General features: G+C 39.0%; 1 protein-coding gene and 1 long non-coding RNA gene across 2 annotated transcripts in view; both read right to left on the bottom strand.

The window, feature by feature from the left end:
- PPP1CB (protein phosphatase 1 catalytic subunit beta) overlaps nt 1-19823 on the bottom strand; it is a 29189-nt gene extending 9366 nt beyond the window's left edge. Inside the window, exons 1-4 of the mRNA XM_056486423.1 lie at nt 19373-19823; nt 6731-6862; nt 3236-3466; nt 2787-2891 (exon numbers count right to left, since the gene is read on the bottom strand). Of these exons, the coding sequence (XP_056342398.1) occupies nt 2787-2891; nt 3236-3466; nt 6731-6862; nt 19373-19424 (520 nt within the window). The 5' untranslated portion in view covers nt 19425-19823. The remainder of the gene's footprint in view (nt 1-2786; nt 2892-3235; nt 3467-6730; nt 6863-19372) is intronic.
- Nucleotides 8692-19362, bottom strand: LOC130250598 (uncharacterized). Its single transcript, XR_008840007.1, has 3 exons — nt 18943-19362; nt 9923-10061; nt 8692-9151 (listed from the first exon to the last, which is right to left on the bottom strand). It is a non-coding gene; the product is annotated as an uncharacterized LOC130250598 (long non-coding RNA).
- Nucleotides 19824-21151: the final 1328 nt, after the last annotated feature.

Here is a 21151-nt window from a genome sequence, read left to right as displayed (position 1 = left end):
TCCAGTGTGGTAAGACCAATGTATTCCATCAATATGACACTACAATATGGACTTTGTTTATAGAAACTTGAAACTAATACTGTAAATTATCTAAAGATTAGAGCTAAAGAGTGGTGTCACAGGTAAGAGGACCAATGCTGAAGAGAATACAATGCAGAGAGAAAGGGAGAAGTCAGGAATGGTTATGGAATAAGCTTTAATGAAGTGAGATAAAGAGAAAAGTCAGAACTTAGTTGAGAGGACAGTTTTAAAAAAAGGACAAATTATTACATGTATGAGGAATGTGGGAAGCGAGGAAGCTGATGGAAAAGATACAACGAAAGATCCTTTCAGTAGCATGAACATTTAGAGACAGGGATAGCAAGAGAGGTTTGAGTTATATTGTGAGATGGATAACTCAAAACAGATGCCCAGAAAAGTCCAGGTGAAAGAGATGACTTGGGATATTAAGCTATTGTAGATGGCCTACTGGGGTTGAAGTTAGGTGCCTTTTGTTTTACTATGTTATGCGGTTTTGCAAAGTTTTATTATATCCCAGAGGACAATATTTTAAAAATAAACTATGCAAAAATGCGCAATATAGTAAAAAAGGCACCTACCTTATATCTACATGCTAGCTTCAACCTCCAGCAGAGTTCAATGGTTTGTGTTGCTGCCTCAGTGTCTATTAGAGCAGTAACATCATGAAAAGGCGCTGACAGTCCGTTACTTCATTGGATCTGGAATGCAGTTTGGATAGGACTGGAGAAGAGTGGAGAAAGGGCAAAACTTATTTCTGTGCTGAATGCCCACTTCCATTTATTAGGATCATACAGCACATTAGTAATCTTTTCACTTTGTTTTACAGCCACAGATCAGTTCAGAGTGGCAATAATTTCAGTTACAGACTAACCCCACACAATTTAAGGGGCCATCAGCTATGAATAACAAAGTAAATACTGCTTCGCATAAGAAGATCCTTAAAGCATACTAAGAACAAAATAACCTCTTGTTTAGTCAAACATGAAAATTTTAAACTCACACATGCCCTCCCATTTACAATGAAAACTTCAATATTTTTTTCTTGAAAAATAGCTCTTGAGGCTTCTTTCTCATAGTTCAGATCTCAAATGCATACACACAAAGCTACCAGTTTCATCAAAGCATTCTGCTCTATCTGCTAAGCTGCTATAATTATCTTCCATCTAAACTTAATTGTTTGCCTGAAACACTCCAGTATTGTTACTGCTCATTCTCTGTTTTCAAAAAAAAAAAACAACAAAAAAAAAACCAAAACAAATTCACAAATTCAAAAGCATATTCTGATAGTAAAACAGTAATTCTTTCATGAGCTGTTTTGGAGACAAATTTATTACATGGGTTTTTAGCCACTGATATTTGGCTACCTAGGTGCAGAAGTGACTTTATATCTCACATTCTTAAAAATTTGAGAACTAGCTTGTAAGATAGATACCAGTTCTTAAAAAAGAAGGAAACACCTCCACATGGTAAGCAAACAGGTATCTTGACATGCCAATGCTACCCAGAGTCTGAAAGATCCAACTGTATTACTGCATTAATTATGTTTTTACAGGGACTTAATATCTCAGAGCATGTTATGTGTTCCTCCCAGAGGAAGTTTTACTTCCCCTGGAAGTAAAGACCCTGATAGCTTATTCTAGCAGGCACTGAAGGCAGAAGCTTTGAATACAAGATGCAAGAATACTCCACACCATTTTTAAAGCACATTCCATACAAGCATAGCTCTTGAATTGATACCTGGAATTAATAAAGACAGGATATCAGCCATCAATAGAGCCTCATGAAACCTGGACAAGTCTGCTCAGGAACTCTGGGCCACACACGGCTTCAAATTCCAAATGGAGGTGTTCAAACTAGATGTTTCTGCAGTGCTTTCACTTCCACTAATTTCCATCTCACTGGCAACACAGGTGTGACATCTACCAAACCATTTCTGGATCTCTCAGTGAAAGGCATTAAGTTGCTTATTAACGGAGGCAGCTGCGAATACAGCCACAAAACAGGATGGCTCTCACTACAAGTAATTGAAATCCTTCTCAACGGTTTAATACTGCAAGCTTCTGAAAACCTGTTAAGCATCACTGCCTATAAAATGGCAAAGTGGTGAGGCCTGTTCTACAAAGATGAGAGCCCAATTAAATTCAATATTCAGACAAGTCACAGCCCTCGGTCAGATCACACCAAACACTTTTTTCAGTATACCAACAGGGCAGCACTGGGAAAGGTACCCACAGAATGTAGACTGTCTAGCAGCGAAGGCTTTATGGAGTCCATACAAGCCATGTCTAACCTGTTCCAGTGTTAACAAATATCTTGCTTCAAGCCCCGCGTGACCTCAGCGGTTCCTCCCTCCAAAGTGTTGTGAAACAGTTAAAGAGACTGAGGGTGTAGAGCCAAGGTTACTTGTGAAAGCCATTCTTCAGTGCCAAGGATAGCAATGCTAGGGAAGGCTGCATTGATACAGAGTAACAGCAACAAGTCATGTGGCAAAGTAGGCCATAATTCTAGCATTAGGCAACCTTCAGAGAGGGATACACTAATGGGGATACTTACAGATGCACTTCCCCCTCAGGCACAAGAGGGCCACGTGTATCAGGTAAGAATGACATCTACTGACAAGTGCACAGAAAAGCATGACCTTTACAGACAACACAAGGTTAAATATCTCCAGCCAAGTATTAGGTACACACAGCCACAATCCATTTGGTACAGCATTAACCCAAAATGAGTTTGGATACAGCCTTCAAAAGCAGCCCTTTGCTTACCTCCATGACAACAGAAGATCTTCTCATCCACAATGGCTGCAATAGGCAGACAGTTAAAACAGTCTGTGAAGGTCTTCCACAGCTTAATGTTAAATCTCCGCTTGCCTACAAAAACAGTGTGTGACATTAGAAAGCTGGTTTTTAAAGCCAACCTGTAATACATATCAGAGCCTAAGCAAGAATGTTAGCAAACTGTGCTTATGGAGTTTTATTTCTGATAGTACACTTAGGTCTCAATCTCTTACAACAGTATTTCAAGGACAGCAGAAGAAAAAAATAAGAATGCTCCAGAGTGACCTTAACCCTTACTTGGAAAGTATTTTTAGAAAGTTTCAAAGCAGGTTCACAGAATATTGAAACCCTTGCAATACAAGGGTCACTACTACAAGTGTTTCCAAAACACAGTATTAGTCTGTTGTAGACTTTCAAAAGTAATAGATTTTGCTTACATTCATCATAAAATCCATAGATTCGATTGATGCTAGCACACTCGTGATTTCCTCTTAGGAGAAAGAAGTTTTCTGGGTACTTGATTTTATATGCCAGTAATAGGCAAATGGTTTCCAGAGACTGTTTGCCTCTGTCTACATAATCTCCAAGGAAAAGATAATTAGCTTCTGGTGGGAATCCTCCATATTCAAATAATCGAAGCAAGTCTGTATACTGACCATGGATATCACCTGAATAAAAAAATATTTACCAAGGATTAGTGCAACATAAAGACTTACACAAATCAAGAACTTAAGCCAGCTAGTAAGTTTTTATTCAGTAATATTAAAAAAGGTATTAATATTATCTTTTAAAACCAGCAATATGCATTACAAAGGTAAGAACCATACTAGTAATAAAGCTGAAGTACTCACAGGATATAAATAACTCACCATATCTGCAGAACTGCTATGTCAGGTATGAAGTCAATCTGAAACCCACAAGCTATAAAAGTCTTCACAATAAAGTGTAAGCTTTCTAACCAAGCTTTAATTTATTTAAACTAAAACAAGGTCAGAAAGAAAACCTCTAATTGAACAGGTACATGACCAGGAAGCAAATGTGTCACGAAAAAAAACATATTATTTACAACAAAAACAGATCAGTAAGGAATTGAAATAGACTGGAGAGAAACTGAACATTGTGCTGGCAAAGTACACTTACTTCAAAGGTCAATTCCCACAACATTGCTGTACTAAGAATCCCATCCCCCAGCATTTAGACTAACTCCTCCTTTGATGCATGTAATAAGCAAAATGGAGATTGCCATCCCTTACAAGATACTCAACCCTGCAGCTTGCTCTTAGGAAAAATACCTGTCATGTTACTCCTCACACTGTCAGCTTTAAAACTAGTAAGCTTTCCACAGAACAGCTCTGTGTGGCATTTACACCACCACAGTGTATCACATCAGAGAAACCAAAGCTAAACCATCCCTGAGCTGTCTGCAGGGGTGAAGGTGCCAAAGATGTTCTACAGTAACTTGCAGCATACATACAATGTATTCCAGCTGACTGAAAAACTCATTACCAGAGTAGCTGGATGCAAAACAGATATGCCAAAAGCCTTCAGTACAAGCTGTATGCTATTTAGATTCAGCATCTCCTGGTCCTGTACACTAAGCACTACATAAATGTATTCTCACTACTGCTGCCCGTTCAGTAACAAAATCCTGACTTTGCTCAGACTTATTTTCCAGTACAGCACAAGTTACTATGGCCTCAAAAGAGAAAAAAAGAACCACTCACACAACTTTCTTCATCTTAAAAAAGAAAAAAGTTCTCAAACCTGTATGTTCTCTGGTCCAATCCTTAAAGCATACAGTGTTAAGAATATATGCTATATTATATTCCTTTAAACTTTCCATGAAAAATGCAATACTTCCTCCTTTAGGCAGCATCCTCCTATACTATTTTCTCACTCAGGGAGAAGAATCACTTTCCAATTTCTTTCTAATAAAGGTGATCAGTATCTACTACACAGTTTCAGTCACAATCTGAAGTTCCACTAAAATAAAAAAATCTTTCACATTGGAGAATGATTTGTATTCCACTTGATATTTAGAAGTCTCCAGGTCACAACCCGAATAAAGCAGAAGACTTCTCAACAAATCATTTCTATGCTGGGTCTAGTACTCCAGAAGCATGTTATCAAATCCCCAGACTGCAGCACTAACAGAATTAATTATAATGTAAACACACTACAGAAAATATTACTGTGTTGCCTATTTCTACCTTCAGTAACACATGTGCACCAGAGGAACAAATGCACTTAATGGAAAAAACATTTTACAGAAACAATTTTATTAAGGGACAATTCCATTCAGAGCACCGAACGTTTTAAAATACAGCTTCAAGTGAGCACAAGTCGAAGTCTACCAGATAAAGACTTACATTAAAAACCACATCTATTTTAAAATGGACATTTACATAAGAGCATCTTTCATCTTACATTAAAACACAACCATTTGAGATGTAGAGCTTGTTTTGAACTGACTTGACTGTAAGACAAGACAATCCTACAATGGCTCCTCAGGCATTGCCTGAACACACAAAAGTAATAGTTCAAAGCAGTACCAGCTGCATATTTTGCTTTTGGTGAAAGCAATCACCTTTCTTCCACTTTTATCTAAATGTAGCTTTGACAATTGTTCTAATATTAAATTTAGATGCACCTGACACTTCCTGGTACTTCCACTGTGTTTGGAATCTGATTTAAGATAACAAATGCCTTACTTAACTGTGCATTAGCTACACCCATTATTGCATACCTAACAGTCCTTTCAACTGCCTCGACCTAAGCAGATGAGGAAGAGCTAACTGAAATAGGCCCATTATTCTTTGGGGACCTTGACTTATGCACAATCTACTTGAGTTTCCATGTTTTCTTCACCTAGGAATACAGTAACACTACACTACAGTGAAAAGTGTAAAGAAAACATGTGATAAAGTTGCATTTTATCTTCAACTTTACATCATTAAGCAAGCTGGGCTGGTTTTTCCTTCCCACCCTAACAAGCAATTGTCATTTAAAAATGACACTGCCATCAGTGGTTTGTTTGTGGGTTTGGCTGTTTTATTTTGGGGTTTGGGTTTTTTTAATTGGTAATAACCTCTCAATGTAAGAAACACTGGAGACATTGCATCTGCCAGGAAGAAGTTAATCTATGTCTGAGGATGTAAGTAGTAACAAATATAAAGATTGTTTCCCCTTTAATATTATGACACTAACTAATCTAATTCAAGGAATTTTATGCTTTCAAAGACATTGCCTATTATTAATAGGCAAGTTGAAGGATGATGACAATCTGGTATATACAATACTTTTCAACATTTTTTTACAAGCATGTAGTTACAGTGTAATTCGGAAGACGCCTAGAATCTTATAAAGGCTTAGTGAGGTAAAAACACATTTTATTTGTGCTTCACAGCAATACTGATGTTTTTTAAAACATGCTGTAAAGCTCAAGGAATCTGTTATATGGTAACTGTGCTTAATTTAAGTCTGCATTCAGTTTTACTTTTTCAATTGAAAGACTAACAATGCCTTCAACTTTTCAAGGTCTTTGTTTTGTTTATGCTTTGAAGTGAGCAACTACAACATGTGAGTCTTTAAAAGCAGCTAACTGCTTTCTGAAACAGTGATCAGAAGAGCACCAGCTCTGTGTGAGCCATGAACAGGTTGCAAAATTTGCACTAGATGAGGGCAAAAGCAGCCCTTTATTGCCAAGGAAAATTGCTCCAAAATAATGTGAGGAGCATCAGCAATGTATGAAGTGCTAGCTGCTTTTCCTTCACTTCATCCAATTGAAACTGAAAACTACATTCAAGATTTTGAATACCACCCTCTAATCCCAACTCAAGCTCATTTGCCTGACTCAGTATTCTTCCAATCCCCCTAGCATAGATCTAGATAAAAACACCCACCTAAAGTATGTACATATCAAGCTTACATACCACAAATTTTCAGAGGTGCCTCTAGCTCCAGAAGAATAGGCTGGCTAAGAAATATTTCCCGTGATTTTATACACAAGCCCCGAACTTCTGCTTCAGTCATCTGAACAATCTTTCCAGGACGACATCCTCGTACTGAAATGAGATATTTAACAGTTGAAGGTCACTACTACATAGATATACAGCAACAGCTAAATGCAAATGATCTGTATTTAAAACTTGTATTTGACAAAAGCTAGCATCACATTCTATATATGTACCAAATACCTTGGAATTACGCTGTATGAAATGTAACATTAATCTCTAATACTGTGGTAATCTGTGCTTAAAGATCCGTATGCATTCCTGTTCAATCAGGTCTCAGAAGAGAACAATTTAAGCTGTGCCTTTTTCCATAAATAGCAATTTTAAGAAGTGTTTAACAATTTCTTTATGCTAGAGTAGTCACAAGAAAAATCTCAAGAACAGAAAATTTGAAAACATTCCCACATTAGTACAAGACAAACTTCTTTAGGACTGTTAAGTTCAAAAGCACTAGTTAAATACAAAGAAAACATCATAGACATGCTTATGTTTAAATAAACATAACTGTCATATTAGGAATATCACACTAAAAACTATGGAAGTTTGATGAAGCTTCCATATATAATGGCTCTTAAATTACTGAAACCTTTACAGCCAAGAACATTTTAATTAGAATGAAATTGAATTCCTAAAAACCTGTAAGTCAAGTAGTCAGACCTATATTTAGCATAAAATCAAAAGCATTTACATGTCATTGTACTCCAACCAATAACCTCTGGCAAGTTTATTTGCAGCTGCTTCTTTCTACAAGTATCTGGATGATTCCTATGTCAGAGGCTTTAGTGCATCTTTAATGAGGCAGCAGAATAGAACAAATGTGTTGTCACTTTGGCCGATCCAGTTCAGTCTTGCATCTCAGCATAAACCAAACTTCAGAGTTCAAACTAAGACAGAATGTCTCAGTGTCTACAACAGGCAAACATCCTGTCCTGCCATCTGTTTCAGATGAAAGCAACATTCATCAAACCATGCTAGTACCTACAAGGGAAGGTAATATAAAAGTTTTGCAGCTCACATCCAAATGCTTTCAAATTCATGCATAGTACTTTATAAATTGTTTCATACGAATTTTAGCCACAACTTCAGTTAGTCTAATAGATTCATGAACAGAAGAGCAAAAACTAGCTGTTCACACATAGCAAATCCCTAGGTCACCTGCTTTTTCTCTCCAAAACAGAAGAGTAAGCTTGTAAGTTTAAAAAAATTAACATAACCTTGCTTTTCCTTTTATTTCTGCTTAGTTTCTAGAAAACCTATATATAGAGGAGGTCAGTATTATTACATGTAGCATTACCTCCATTGTGCAATGGGGAAGAAAGCACATGAGTGAAAACAGTTTGTCCTAGGTCACCTAGTACTACAGTCCAAACTGTTAAACTCAAAATGCCCTGCTCTGGTTATCTTGTCCCAGTGTAACTGCACATCTGGCCACACCAACACTGTGCTGTAAATATTTATTTTTAATAAACACCAGACACTTGTCAAACAGAGGTTAGGAAGCAATCACAGGAACATGTGAAAAGGCAGAACTGAGGAACAGTTTTCAAAAGCAGGGAAGAGACATGAAATTAGATCCCGGGACAGCTAGCTTGAGTGCCAAAAGAGCAGGAGGAATAGTCTATCTGAAGCTGAGGATATATTGGAAATACTTAGCTCATTAGAACCTTGCAAGAAAAAGGCTGTGTCATATAGGACTTCTTTCAGTGACACTCTGAATCACTACCAGCTGATATTTATCACCTGGTAATAAATATCAGGTGATACTTATTTATGGTAAGTCACATTCCTCTAGCTAATTAAGATTTCAGCTATACTCGAGAAAACAAACAGCATTTTAGCAACACTTATGTTATTCTTCATGCATTAAGATGTTCACTTACATATTAGAAGACTACAAAGGCAGACATCAGAAATAATCAGTGTGAGTCGCAAACAATATATGCCTACAGGCCTCCATTTCATCACATCTCAAACAAATGAGCCATGTTCTTACAGATGTATCTTCAGCCCCACTGTTAGCAAAGAAAAAAAAAACAAAAAAAAACCAAAACAAAACAAAAAAAAAAAAACCCAAAAAAAACCAAAAAAAAACCACCAAAAAAAACAAAAAAACAAAAAAAAAAAAAAAAACACAAACAAACAAACAAAAAAAAAACAAAAAAAAAACCCCAAAACAAAACACCCCAAAAAATACAACCAAACAAAAACTCAGGCTTGACAGCTTCACACAGGACTTGGCTATCCAATCTTCAAGGTACAACAATGTTCCAATAATCCCCATTTCAAATGCTTGCATTCCAGTAGCTTACAATGATCCCCTTCAGAGACCTGGAACTCTTTCTGATAGGGACAATAAACTGCCATTATACACAAGCAGAGTCTTCATATTGCAATGGCTATAATTTTAATGAAACAATTACTGTATCTTAGACCCACAGTTTGCAATAAAGTCACACCAAAGCACCATACAGCACAACCAGCTTTCCAGTCATGTCTTCCCACTACAGACAGTGCTTTCTTTTAACCATAAGCAGTGATAGTCTCTTCTGTATTTAACTTTCATGATGCTTTGCAATACCAGAATTTCAAACAGATCAAAACCAAAAACTGGAACTGCACACTTATATCCACTCTAGTTTTGGAACTCAAACCCAGGAAAGCCCACTGTATGTTACCACACTAATGTTAACTATATGTTAACACTAATGTTACCACAAGCAGCACCAGACCAAGCACTGAGATCAAAACTAAGATAACAGTTCAAGTAGGGCACCCATAATACTTAAAATAACTTACATCCAATCAATTTTTCTTACAACACCAGCCTTTAGCTCCCTTTGAAACTCACACAGAGGTTTAAACTTGGAACATTTGCTTTATAGGATTGATGCTTTGAGTGGTGCTGGATTTTTTCATGAGAAGGAAGACACAGAACATGCAGATCCTGACTTCATAGTTAACTGCCAGTCAGTGCCCTGATGGTAGCTCTTTAAAAGTAAAACCCTAAATGCTGTAAGTCCCAACAGAAAACTTAATACCTCACTTCAGATCTTAAGAGACTTCTACAACTCTGACAGGTCTATCACTCTCAGCAGAGGAGACAGCACTCACCTGATGATCAGTCACTTCCATGCTTTGGGAAGGGTGCAGATCTGAGCCAACGCATCTTTGCAAATGCACCCTCCACCCAAAAAGTTGGCAGCTCCAGGGTGAACACTTAGGTTCAGTTGGATTTGGAGTAATACAAAACCTGGGATAACCACCAACACTAATTAAGATAAAAGCAGTTTTCTCCCACAGTTCCCTGATCAGCAACAGGAGTACTACATATTGAGAAATGAGAGGCTCCTGTGACCCTGAATGGCTCAGCACTTCACTGGATTCACAAACACACTGGAAGGTTTGCCAAGTAGTCATCCGGAACAGATGTGCCACAGCTGTGGTACAAGTACACAAGTAAGACTAAGCACTTATTTCAGCAGCTTACATTACAACTAGAATTTTGTTCAAGTTCCCTTGACTCAGCTGAGCTTTGTATGGATTGTAAGCAACACTGCATTTAGTTTTTCAAAAGCCAAACCCCCAAGAACAGACTGAAGGGGAGGTTCTAAGGACCAGATCGAGAGTCTAAGAGATGTTTTTCAGACTCTTTTACAAATTACTATAGCTAACTACTCAAGTCATAGCTTCACACATTGCAAAATCTGTAACTCACAGTCTTTAACAGCATTGGGAAAACCATCATTTTTAACAGCTGTCAGTTACCCAGAGCAGAAATACCATATCAACATTAAAGTAAAATAATTCTCTTTAATCTAAAATGCAGATGCTGTAAACAAGCTTTGATTTACATAAATTAGCCTTTTGATAGGGACAGCACTTCCTGTTGTAATACACAAACTCACGTGCATAGTTCTTTGACAGAACAAGCCTTTCCTCCAATGAGCTTCAAGCAGAGTGACACAGTACAGGATAAAAAGAAAAAAGCAAATATATGCATTTAACACTGAGACTTATTTTAGCACAACAAATCCTACAGTCACCGAAAAGCTACTCTAATTGATATTAGAATAATCTCTGCATCCACACAATCACTGTAAGCAACCTTAAGAAGTTCCGTGACGGTAATTAGCAATCCAAGACATGAGCTGCACAGTGGCAGGTAAGAAAAACTTCAGCAAAATATAATAATTTTTTTAATCCCTCCAAACTCATGCCAGAGAGTAGTAGATTATATAATGCAGTACTGGAAAGAAAAAGGCAAGCGGGTCAAGAATCGGCTGTTCCAAGTTCCACTTGCATCGCTTTTTTCCATACCCTTTCAGGAAATGGAAAAAATGTATTTAACCTCTTCTGTCACACTGCTTCTGGTGTACCTCTCTAAGTAACTAAGAGGCTCATTTTGTGCCATCATTAATAGTTTCTTCAATTACTAAGTCAGCTGTGGTATGCACAGCTACCCTAAGCATTTACCTGGTGTCAGTTTCCAAGATCGCAGTGTCCTGTTTACTGGATGTAATACTCATAACATCAAAACTCAGAGCCCTCTCCCTAGTGTCACAAAAATTGGGTCAGCATTATTGCTAATAAGCACTCTCCCTTCCATTCACTCTGGGTTTTTTGCATTTATGTGGCCACACAGTGGCCAACAGTAAACTGCATGAGCGAGCTGATATTTTTTTCCTAGAACAAAGACAGAACAAATCAAAAATTTAATTTAAATACTTCCCAAGCTGAAGAATACAGTCTCTGTGCACTTGAGACAGGGCTAGTGAAAGAGTAAGGACCTAGTTCTGCTTTTTTCCACAGTAGCGCTAGCCAAGTTTGTGTTTGAAATTATGGCTTTAGAAATCAATTTTGCCAGAGCAGATCTAAAAAATACCCCCAAACACAAGATTGCAAGCATGCAATTTTACAAACTGCACACAAGCAATTCCCTTGAGCTTACACTCCCCCCACATTCTGTGGAACGTTTAGTCATTGGTGATTAAAAACACCGACTTTTAACAGAGGGGTTTTTTGTACTTAAAATTACTTTGGCATATTTGGCAAATGTTAAACAGCCTGTCAATAGTAGGAGCAGAACAGATTTGAAAGCTAAAGTGGCATTACCTATGACTTGGGGAAAAAAAACAAGCAGTCATCACACTGATTTTTGGAAATATGTTCTGAAGTTATCCGCTCTCAGTATTTTTTAAATCCAAATTACATACTTTCATGAGTTTAAGTCAAGAATCCGATACTGGATTTTAAAAGCAACTACCAATTTTAAAAGCAAAACTTCTACTCCCTCAGAATATCTTCTGTTATTTAACTTGTTCAGCGGCCATTGAGAAGCAGCTACTCCCTACCTACCTTGCAGCAAAACAGTCAAGCCAGCAACACAAGTTTTAAATTTTCAGAATTGCTGTGACAGAACTAAGCTTAGAATAGCTCTCATTCACAAGTTACACTGGTGGACAGCAACAATATAAATGAACCTGTTAGAGCTTTGCTCAATTCAGCAAGAACATATCGCTGAACATACAGCTCTTCTGCGGTGTGCCCAGCAAATCCCTGTACTATTCCTAGGGTACATCACCCAAATTTCTCACTAAAAATAGAACAGTCAGTCTTCCAGGGAGGTTTCTTCCTGAAAAACTGTGCTTTTATATGCAAGTAAACTTAAAGTCTTTCTAAAATTGCCTGCACTAGATGACCTTGATATTAAGTATTTTGCTGAAGAACAGTGACTGCTTGTGAACTCATTTTAGCAGGCTTATTTAACATCAAGCACAAATTCACTGCACAGTAAGAGACTGTACAAGCCTTTAATTGAAAAAAAAACCCTAACAATGAATTGGTGTTGTTCTATCCAAACTTGAATTTACATTATTTAAATACGTACTATCCAGCAAAACTAACACTCATGGAGAAGAGGCTTTATTAGAAACGACTATGTAAAATTGCTTCAGGGATGCTCCAGTAAAGCCCATGAAAGCATGCAACCTTTACCCATTCCTTTAGCTTTTCATAGACCACCTGCTTCCTTACTCAGAAGTTCCACAAATTGATGTCTCAGTCATTCTGCATCACACATAGTTCCAAGAATTGCTAAAATCAATGCTGAAGGACAAGATCACATGTTCTGTATTTACTGTTCGCTTAAGTACACTTGAACCTACAACTCAAGCAACCAGCAAAACCAAAGGTAGAAGCCTCTCACAATGCTGTATTATATAGTGATACTAATTCCTGCCATAGTCTACTTGGAAAGCTAACCTAGCATAAAAATTTCATGAAACAAAGAATTTCAGCTTCTTGCTCAAAGGATGACTTTCTTTTCCCCTAAAGAAATGCTAATAAAAGTCCTAAAATTCAAGGAAGGTGAAGGTAAATTACAAGGTTATGAAGTAACTTCTGGGAAGTACCAAGGAGAGAAGTTACTGAAGTTATGATACAAAAACCTGGGTGTAACTTCTGCACATCAGTATCTCTGGTACTTAACCAATAGCTACCTGGGATGTAAACAAAAAAGCTCTGTATCAAGCTTGGTATAAAAAAAAACCCAAAAAACAAACAAAAACAAACACTCCCCCCCTCAAACCCAGAAAAGACGATACTGTGAAACAAACAAGTCCTAGTCAATGCACTAGGACAAATCATACAACAGAAGGTTGATTTCAATGTTCAAATTCTAAACCAGAGACCTTTAGAGGCACCTCAGGCTGTAGTTAAGAGTGGATTCCCCTATACACTCCCCTTCACAGAGTACTCATCTGATCTTAGTGAGTAACAGCCAAATATAGCAAGCTGCATTCACCACAGTCTATGGTTTAGCAGCGCAGTTCCTTCTTTTTTAAAAAAAAGAAAAACAAGTTACACACCTACCTTTGGTGGTAACTAATGAGCATTTAAGAGAAATTTTAACACTTTATAGTTGCAGTGTTCTTAAATAAGAACGGTTTCTCTCCTTTTATACTATGACTTAGCTGTGAGTGAGCAAGACAGTGAATGACTCAAGTAAAACCTGTGCTGCAAAGTATCTAAAGGAAACAGTTACTGAATCACCGAGTCTTCAAGCGGCAGAACAGCCAGACAGAATAAAGAACCCCAGAGCACTGCCTCATGCAGGGCTCTTGGCCTTCAGTGCAATTTCTCAAGCCAACCATTCCATCCGTCATGCACTTATAAAGCTAAAGATGAAGTGGCTGATATCAGCACTGCTGTACAAACCCCGAAACAGACTTCATTCTTCTATCTCTCCTCTCTGCCTAATACAACACTGACCCTCCTACAAACATACCAAAACTGCCTAGTTTCTTCCTCTTTTTAAAGACTATCTTAAAAAAAAATCCTTTGTAAGCAACACATTTATAGTTACTCTTGTATATTTTTCTAGTACGAAAATTATCCAGTGATGTCACACCAAACCAGGTAATAACTCTTGTTTATTCAGGATTCATCTCCACGGTTTGTTTATATCGTTTTGCAACAGATCATTAAGGTCTATTTTATTTCTCTACAACTGCCTCTTTTTCAGCATCAGTTACAGAGCCTGGAACTGCAAGCAATACTATCATATCATAACACCACACCATCAGGCTGGCTGGATACATTAATTAGTTAAGACAGTAACAAAATAAGAAATGTTACTGACTGTAGCACATTTGACCAGGATGCTCTATACTATTTAAAACTAATAGGAAAAATCCCAATTATTTCACAGAAGTTAAAAATCTAACTTTTAAAATGAAAGTCAAGTAATATTCAAATTTCTATGTTTATCACAACCTGTAAGACCTCCGAAATCACAAGAAAGTGAAGCCTGCAACTTTCTTAGAGGGCATCACATGACACAGTAAGAACACCATGCAATCAGCTTCATTAAGGCAATCATAAAAATCACCCTTTTAGCTGAACATAGAAGCAATAACCATTCCCTAGATCTACCTGTAGAGCAACAAGTCTCTTTTTGGGCAAGTATTTCCCAGCTTTCATGGTGCATCGGTACTACCAGAACTAGTAGCCTCCCTAAAAATAAATTTGTTTAGAAAAAATGCACATTAAGTTCAGTCAGATTAAGTCTAATTGTTCATTTTAATTAGGACAGCTAAATTTAGGCAAGCAAGGTGTCTTGCTCAGACAAGGAAAATTTGTTTGTACAGCAATATAAATGAAATCCCTTTACAGAAAGCCATCTTGTACCTAGGGAAACCCCGACACAGTAACCTTAAGTACATCCTCTCTTCCATATGGTAAACTCCCTATTGTTTACTAACACAGACACCTATAAACTTAAAAGAGCACAGATTCATTCCAGCTGGGCTGCCTTATACCCAGTTTAAGAGACAGCACAGAAACAGGAAGCCCAACACCCCGACAGAAATATGGAAATGTTACTTAACACCATTCCCAGCACTCTTTACAAGTCAAGGTTACACCTCTTCCAGTATCTTTGCTTTGATAGAGAGGCAACTGTTTCCACACACCACTAAACTCAAACTAGCTTAGAATCTGGCTGCTGGCTTGAATGGTGCACCCATTTAGTTCAGCATTGTTGCAAATTTCAGGGCATTTCCCACATAAGGATACATGGTATTCCTAGATAAGGCAAAACACAAGTAGCAATTTCAGCTGCAGAGCCCAAGAGAAAAAAGCTGTACTGGGAAAAAACTTCTCTTCACATTGGAGAGGAGGATTTCAAGAAGACATGTGAATCACAGCCTTCCAATACTTAAAGAGGGTTTATAAAAAATATGGGGACAGACTTTTTAATAGGGCTTGTTGCAATCAGACAAGGGGAACATATTTATACTTAAAAAATTAAAAAGTAGGTTAAGACTAGATATATGGATGAAATTCTTTTATAGTGACAGTGATGAAACACTGAACAGGTTGCCCAAAGAGGTGCTGGATGGTTCATTCCTGGAAACGTTCAAGATCACACTGGACAGGGCTCTGAGCAACCTGATCTAGTTGAAGCTGTCCCTCTCACTGGAGAGGGGTTGTATCAGGTGACCTTTACAAGCTCCTTCCAAACCAAACCATTTTATGATTCTGTATTCCACATCTGATGTGCTCATGGCAGTCTCACATGTGTATATTCCTTTGCTGTCCACAGCTAGAACAGACTGGGAAAAAACTCTATCCACCAGATGGCATAGCTGGGATGGTAGGAAGGAAAAAAAAAAAACAAAACCATGAAATAAGTACACACACTGAAGCAAAAATAAGACCACCATCTTTGTGTACCATAACACAGCTAAGCCTGACCTGTGATTCTGCATACCAGCACAAGAAGGAAACACTCTTTCAATGAATTTGACTTATTCACTTTCATGGTCAGGTATCACTCTTAAGTCTCTTCTAGCAAAGTCATGGAATTCTGTATTTAAATGACCTGCAAATCTTTGCAGATTCACTCATGACAGACAATAAAACTCCAAGTGTCTCCAAGATAGTGCAGCACACATGTCAGAGCACCAGCATCTCCCTCATTCTTCTAGTAAAGCAACAGGAAGGACAACTTAAATCAGGCAGATGGTACCTGGCAGACGAAGACAAAATAAAATAAAGCATTGCTATGTTCAGACTTCATGCATACACTTGAGTTTTTACCTTCCTCGTTATATAAAAGTGAGAAGTTACTTAAAAGGTATCACTAACTAGTGGCCAAGTACTAGACACATTGCAAGAGAAAGGCAATTCAAAATGAGATCCTACCATTCCTAAATTCACCACTTAGCTAATGAATAGGGGATAAGAACTTGGTATATACAAAGGAATACAGAAATTAAAAGCTAAAGACTATGAAAATTAAAAGCTGATGTCCTAGAAGACTATTAACATCCATTACACCCTGGTTCAGGTGAATCTAAGAAAATTATCTCTAAATTTAACTTAAGAGGCCATCGATCTGGCTTTCAGCACTCAAATAATCTCCTAAGTAAGTATACATTCAAGATAAGCATATGGCACACTCCTTGAGGACTGGGAAGATGTTCTTGAACTCTCCTAGATGTAAGCCATTTCATACTGGTATCTCGAAAAGAAGCCAAAATCACAATTAAATACAAAGAAAGTAAGACAATCTAAGTAGGTAATTCCAATCAAAAGGCAAGTTAACACGTCATATAACCCAGAAGCAACAAGGATAAAAACAGTTAGAGTAACCTAATTAAAGTAGGAGCAAGAACTCCTGACAGCTAGTATCACAGCCTAGAAACAGGTGTCACCACCCAGCAACCCAGTGACAGCAGTGAAGTTTCCTGTTGCTGTGGCTTTTGATATGTATTTGCTACCCTTGAAAAATAAGGTGTAGCAGCACTGAGAGACAGCTGCAGACTGTTATTCAAACTCAAAGCCATACAATTCACTTAAAGCAACCAAAAGGAGTAAATATATACTGCATGACAACTTTTAACGAAAATGTCTCTTTATTATTTCACCACAAAAGCCATGTTTCCTTATCCTTTTAAGTCAAAGTTGAAGTGTGAGTAATGGAGCCAAACAACTTGCTTTGAACAATTTAACTGGAGATAAGAGTCAACAGAAATTTTTCTGCGCAACCAGCGTGGGGAGGGATTCATACTCATGTTACCAGAACAGGTCAGCTAAGCAACAGCATGAGCTCCAGAATGTGAGCTGTCAATTGTACAAAAAAAAAAAAAAACAACAACCCAACAAAAAACCCCTTCATTGTGGAACACTGCTATTTGAACCACAGCTTAGAATGCTATATGCTAGCAATGCAACAAATAAAATATGGTAAAAAGAAAGCAAAAATAATCAACCACAGAACACATTCCTTTAATTGCTGCCATTTTTTTCAAACAAAACCTGTAAGGATTACCTGCTGCGTTTCAGATACAAGATGTTGTACAAGGCACTCCTCTAACGTAAGCAGATGACAAATATAAAGAAAGAACCCCATTCCCCTTAAAAGTCTTCATAATCTCTGCTCAGAGTTAAAAACAGACTCAGAAACAGAGAAGAAAAATTACAAGTAAGGCTTCGTTCAGAAGTTGTACATACCTATTTCCCTAAAGATTAAAGCACTATGGAAGACAAAAAGCACAAGTTAGGCTACTGAAACAAAAGGTAAGACCCATAACCCAAAAAGCTACAAAGTTGTAACACAAGTATTTATGGTGTATGTAAACTGTATGGAACACATACACGTTCTTCAGAACAACAACAAAAAGCAGAGTAATATTTAAGAGGAAACAGAACAATCCAACAAGTTGCATGCCAAAACACTGCAGAATCCCCTCCTCTTAAAGCAATCTATATTTAAATTACTACACTATTGTGATACAAGTATCTTTCAAATATATTATTGAAAGTATCTCAGAACCATAAATATACATATATCTTAATGCCCCCTTCCAAATATCTGCCCTAAAATGTCAACACTTACTAAGTTATTATTTAGTTTGTCTTAAAAACCTACCTATTAATCTATGTTTCAACATCCAGAAAAAGGGAGTTTTATCTGCATTAGCGATCTAAGAGAAACTTCAACTGATACTTGTTTCTTCATACTATACTACACTTCATACCTTGCATCACAAACATAAGCACAACTTCAAAGACTTTATGCATTTTTAAATACTGATTTTGCTGCTCTTAATTTTCACATCGAAAAGGATGAGATAGCAGCTACTAAGAAGTCCTTAAAGCCCTAAACCCTCTGCTTTGTAGTAACTAGGCTGAGCAAAACTCAGCCAAACTATACATGCTCCATAAATTCCTTTCTATAAGCCTTCTGAAATGTGATCCAACTATCTAAGGAGTACAGCAACCAAATAAATGAACAGTGCATACCCATGCAAGTACTCTCATCTCATCTCCAGCCTACCAGGTATTTGTTGAATGTGGAATGAAAGATTAATGGAAGAAGAGGCCCAAGAAGACTAAACATTCACAACATAACTTAAATAAAAAGAAAATGCTAGCAATAATTCCTCAGCTTCTCCAAAAGCGGGAAATAAGTGAGCTTCTTTGTTACTTTGAAGGGCAGAAAACCTATTTATTACACAGAAAATCTTTCACAGCCTTTATGCGAGCCACTTCGGGAGACTGCCCCGTAGGCAGGCTGAGGAATGTCAGCGCACTAAACCCCTCTGCTCCCACCGACACTCACGTACACACAAACCCCTAACGCGGCTCGCAGACGTAATTTCACACACGGAGGACTGCGACTACAACCCGAGCGGAGGGGCGGGGGGAAAGAGCTCTGCTAGCGAAGCGTCCCCAGCTCGCCCCTCAGCCAGACAGCTGCAGCGCGGTGAAGAAGGTAAGATAGAAAACGAGGCTTTTTTTTTTTTTTTTTTAAATTCCTATTAAATAGGAGGGCAGCCAGACAGGGCGGGCACCCCCCGCGCACAGCGGCCCCTCCTCCCTCCGCGGGGCTCGGGGCAGCGGCGGGACGCGCCGAGCCGAGCCCAGCCCGCTCCGGCCGCCACCCCGGGCCCGGCGGCGCAGGGAAGGCGCTGCCCCCGCTGGCCCCGGCAGCCCCGGCTCCTCCCGCAGGCAGCGGCGGCGGTGCCCTCCGGCTCCCCGCGGAGCCGCGCTCACCTTCCAGCAGCCGGGTGATGAGGCTGTCCACGTTCAGCTCCCCGTCCGCCATTTTGTGGCCACCAGACTCGGTCCCGGGCGGGGAGAGGGCGGGGTGGAGGGCGCTCCACGGAGGAGGAGGAGCAGGGAGCGGCGGCCGCAGCGACAGTAGCTCCCCCCACCCCCCTCCGGCGGTCCCCGGCGGCCGCCCGACTTCTCCCTCTCCCTCGCAGCTAAATGGGAGAACGCGGCCACCGCTCCTCCCCGCGCCTCCTCCCCTCCTCAGCCGCCGGCAGCGCGCATGTGCCGCCTCGCCCGCCGCGGCCGCTCGGCGCCCCGCAGTGCGCAGGCGCGGCGGGCTCGGCGGCGCAGGCGCGGAGCGGAGCGGGCCCGGCCGTGCCCCGCTGTCCCGGCGGGCTCGGGCGGCGGCGCCGGGCGAGGGGAAAAGGCTGGAGAATGAGCCCCGGGAGCCGCCGTGTCACCCGAGGGTCACCCCCCGCCTGCTGGCACCGCACCTGTGCCATCTCGCAGTGTATTAAAAATAATAATGAAAAAAAGTCTGTCATAACTGCAGTGACGAGTTGTGCTCCTTACAGCGCTCCTCCAACGCAGTTGTCAGAGGAAACTGTGGTTCGTGTTTCTTTGCGGCAGGACCTGCTAGTACTCCTAGTACTTTTTTGGTGATTTCTGGAACTTTTTTTTTTTTTTTTTAGATGAGCTCTCTAAAGACATGTTTACATACTTCTGTCAGCAGATGCTTGCCTTGGATGGACAGAGAAGTGCTTTAAAATGTAGGTGGTGAAAACCCACTGTGAACTGGGAGAGCAGATAAATACACGTATGTTGACAATGTAACAAAGTGCAGATGTTCTAGAAAAAACAGACCTCTCCTTTATATGCCTAAATATAGATACAGAAACTTATCTCTGTGAGCTTGAACTTGAATTTTTCCATCAGCCCCTACAAGCCAGTGAAATCCTGCCTGCCACCTTATATAATGTCGAAACCCATTTTTTTATCTCTTGATTAGAAGAAAATGAGTATGAGCAAAACAAAAGCAATTAGGACAAGGTGGGGCCGTGATTAGGTATCAGATGATGCTAAGTGTCCAGACAGTCAGGTGAAAGAACACTCTTTTGAAATGCCTACACAGGTGGGCAGGATATATGGAAATAAAATTTCAACTCATCTCATGAATGCTCTTATAAGTTCATGATAGTACATATAGCTTGTTTTTCAAATTCTGCTAATATTGGAAATCTACATTTTTTTAAGAAAATCCTTACATGTTTTTCTTTCATTTCTCATTAAACTAGGAAAAATAATTATTCCCCTTTTTAAAAGTTCATCCTTATCCCAACTACTTTATTGCTGCCAAAACTAATAGATCTGCAGTCCCTCTTGAGCTTTTAGGAATTGTCCCAGTTTTGTTTCACACAACTGAACTGCCCTGGAGGCTATTTTAAGCCATCACAACATCAGGTTCAGACATAATAACATATTATCACAGAACATTCTTCATTGATAATTAAATGGGGATATGAAATTATCTTTCACCGTGGCATAAAAATATAATTAAGACCTCTTCCCAAACTCCATAGGATGATAAACTTTCAGGTACACTGAGCAAAACAATCCCCTAACAACTGTTTTTACTAGGCATGTCAGCATGTTCCAGAAACAATTCAGCAGCATAACAACAAAATAATTAATATAAGCAGAGATGCTATGAAGAAGAACAAGCTGCAAAAAAACCAGCTCATTTCTTTCCTTGTAGATTCTGTGCCAGTGTCTTGTTTT

This window comes from Oenanthe melanoleuca, chromosome 3, assembly GCF_029582105.1.
Source record: "Oenanthe melanoleuca isolate GR-GAL-2019-014 chromosome 3, OMel1.0, whole genome shotgun sequence".
NCBI lineage: Eukaryota > Metazoa > Chordata > Aves > Passeriformes > Muscicapidae > Oenanthe > Oenanthe melanoleuca.
Note: the sequence above shows the minus strand (reverse complement) of the source record. Positions and strands in the feature narration are given on the sequence as shown.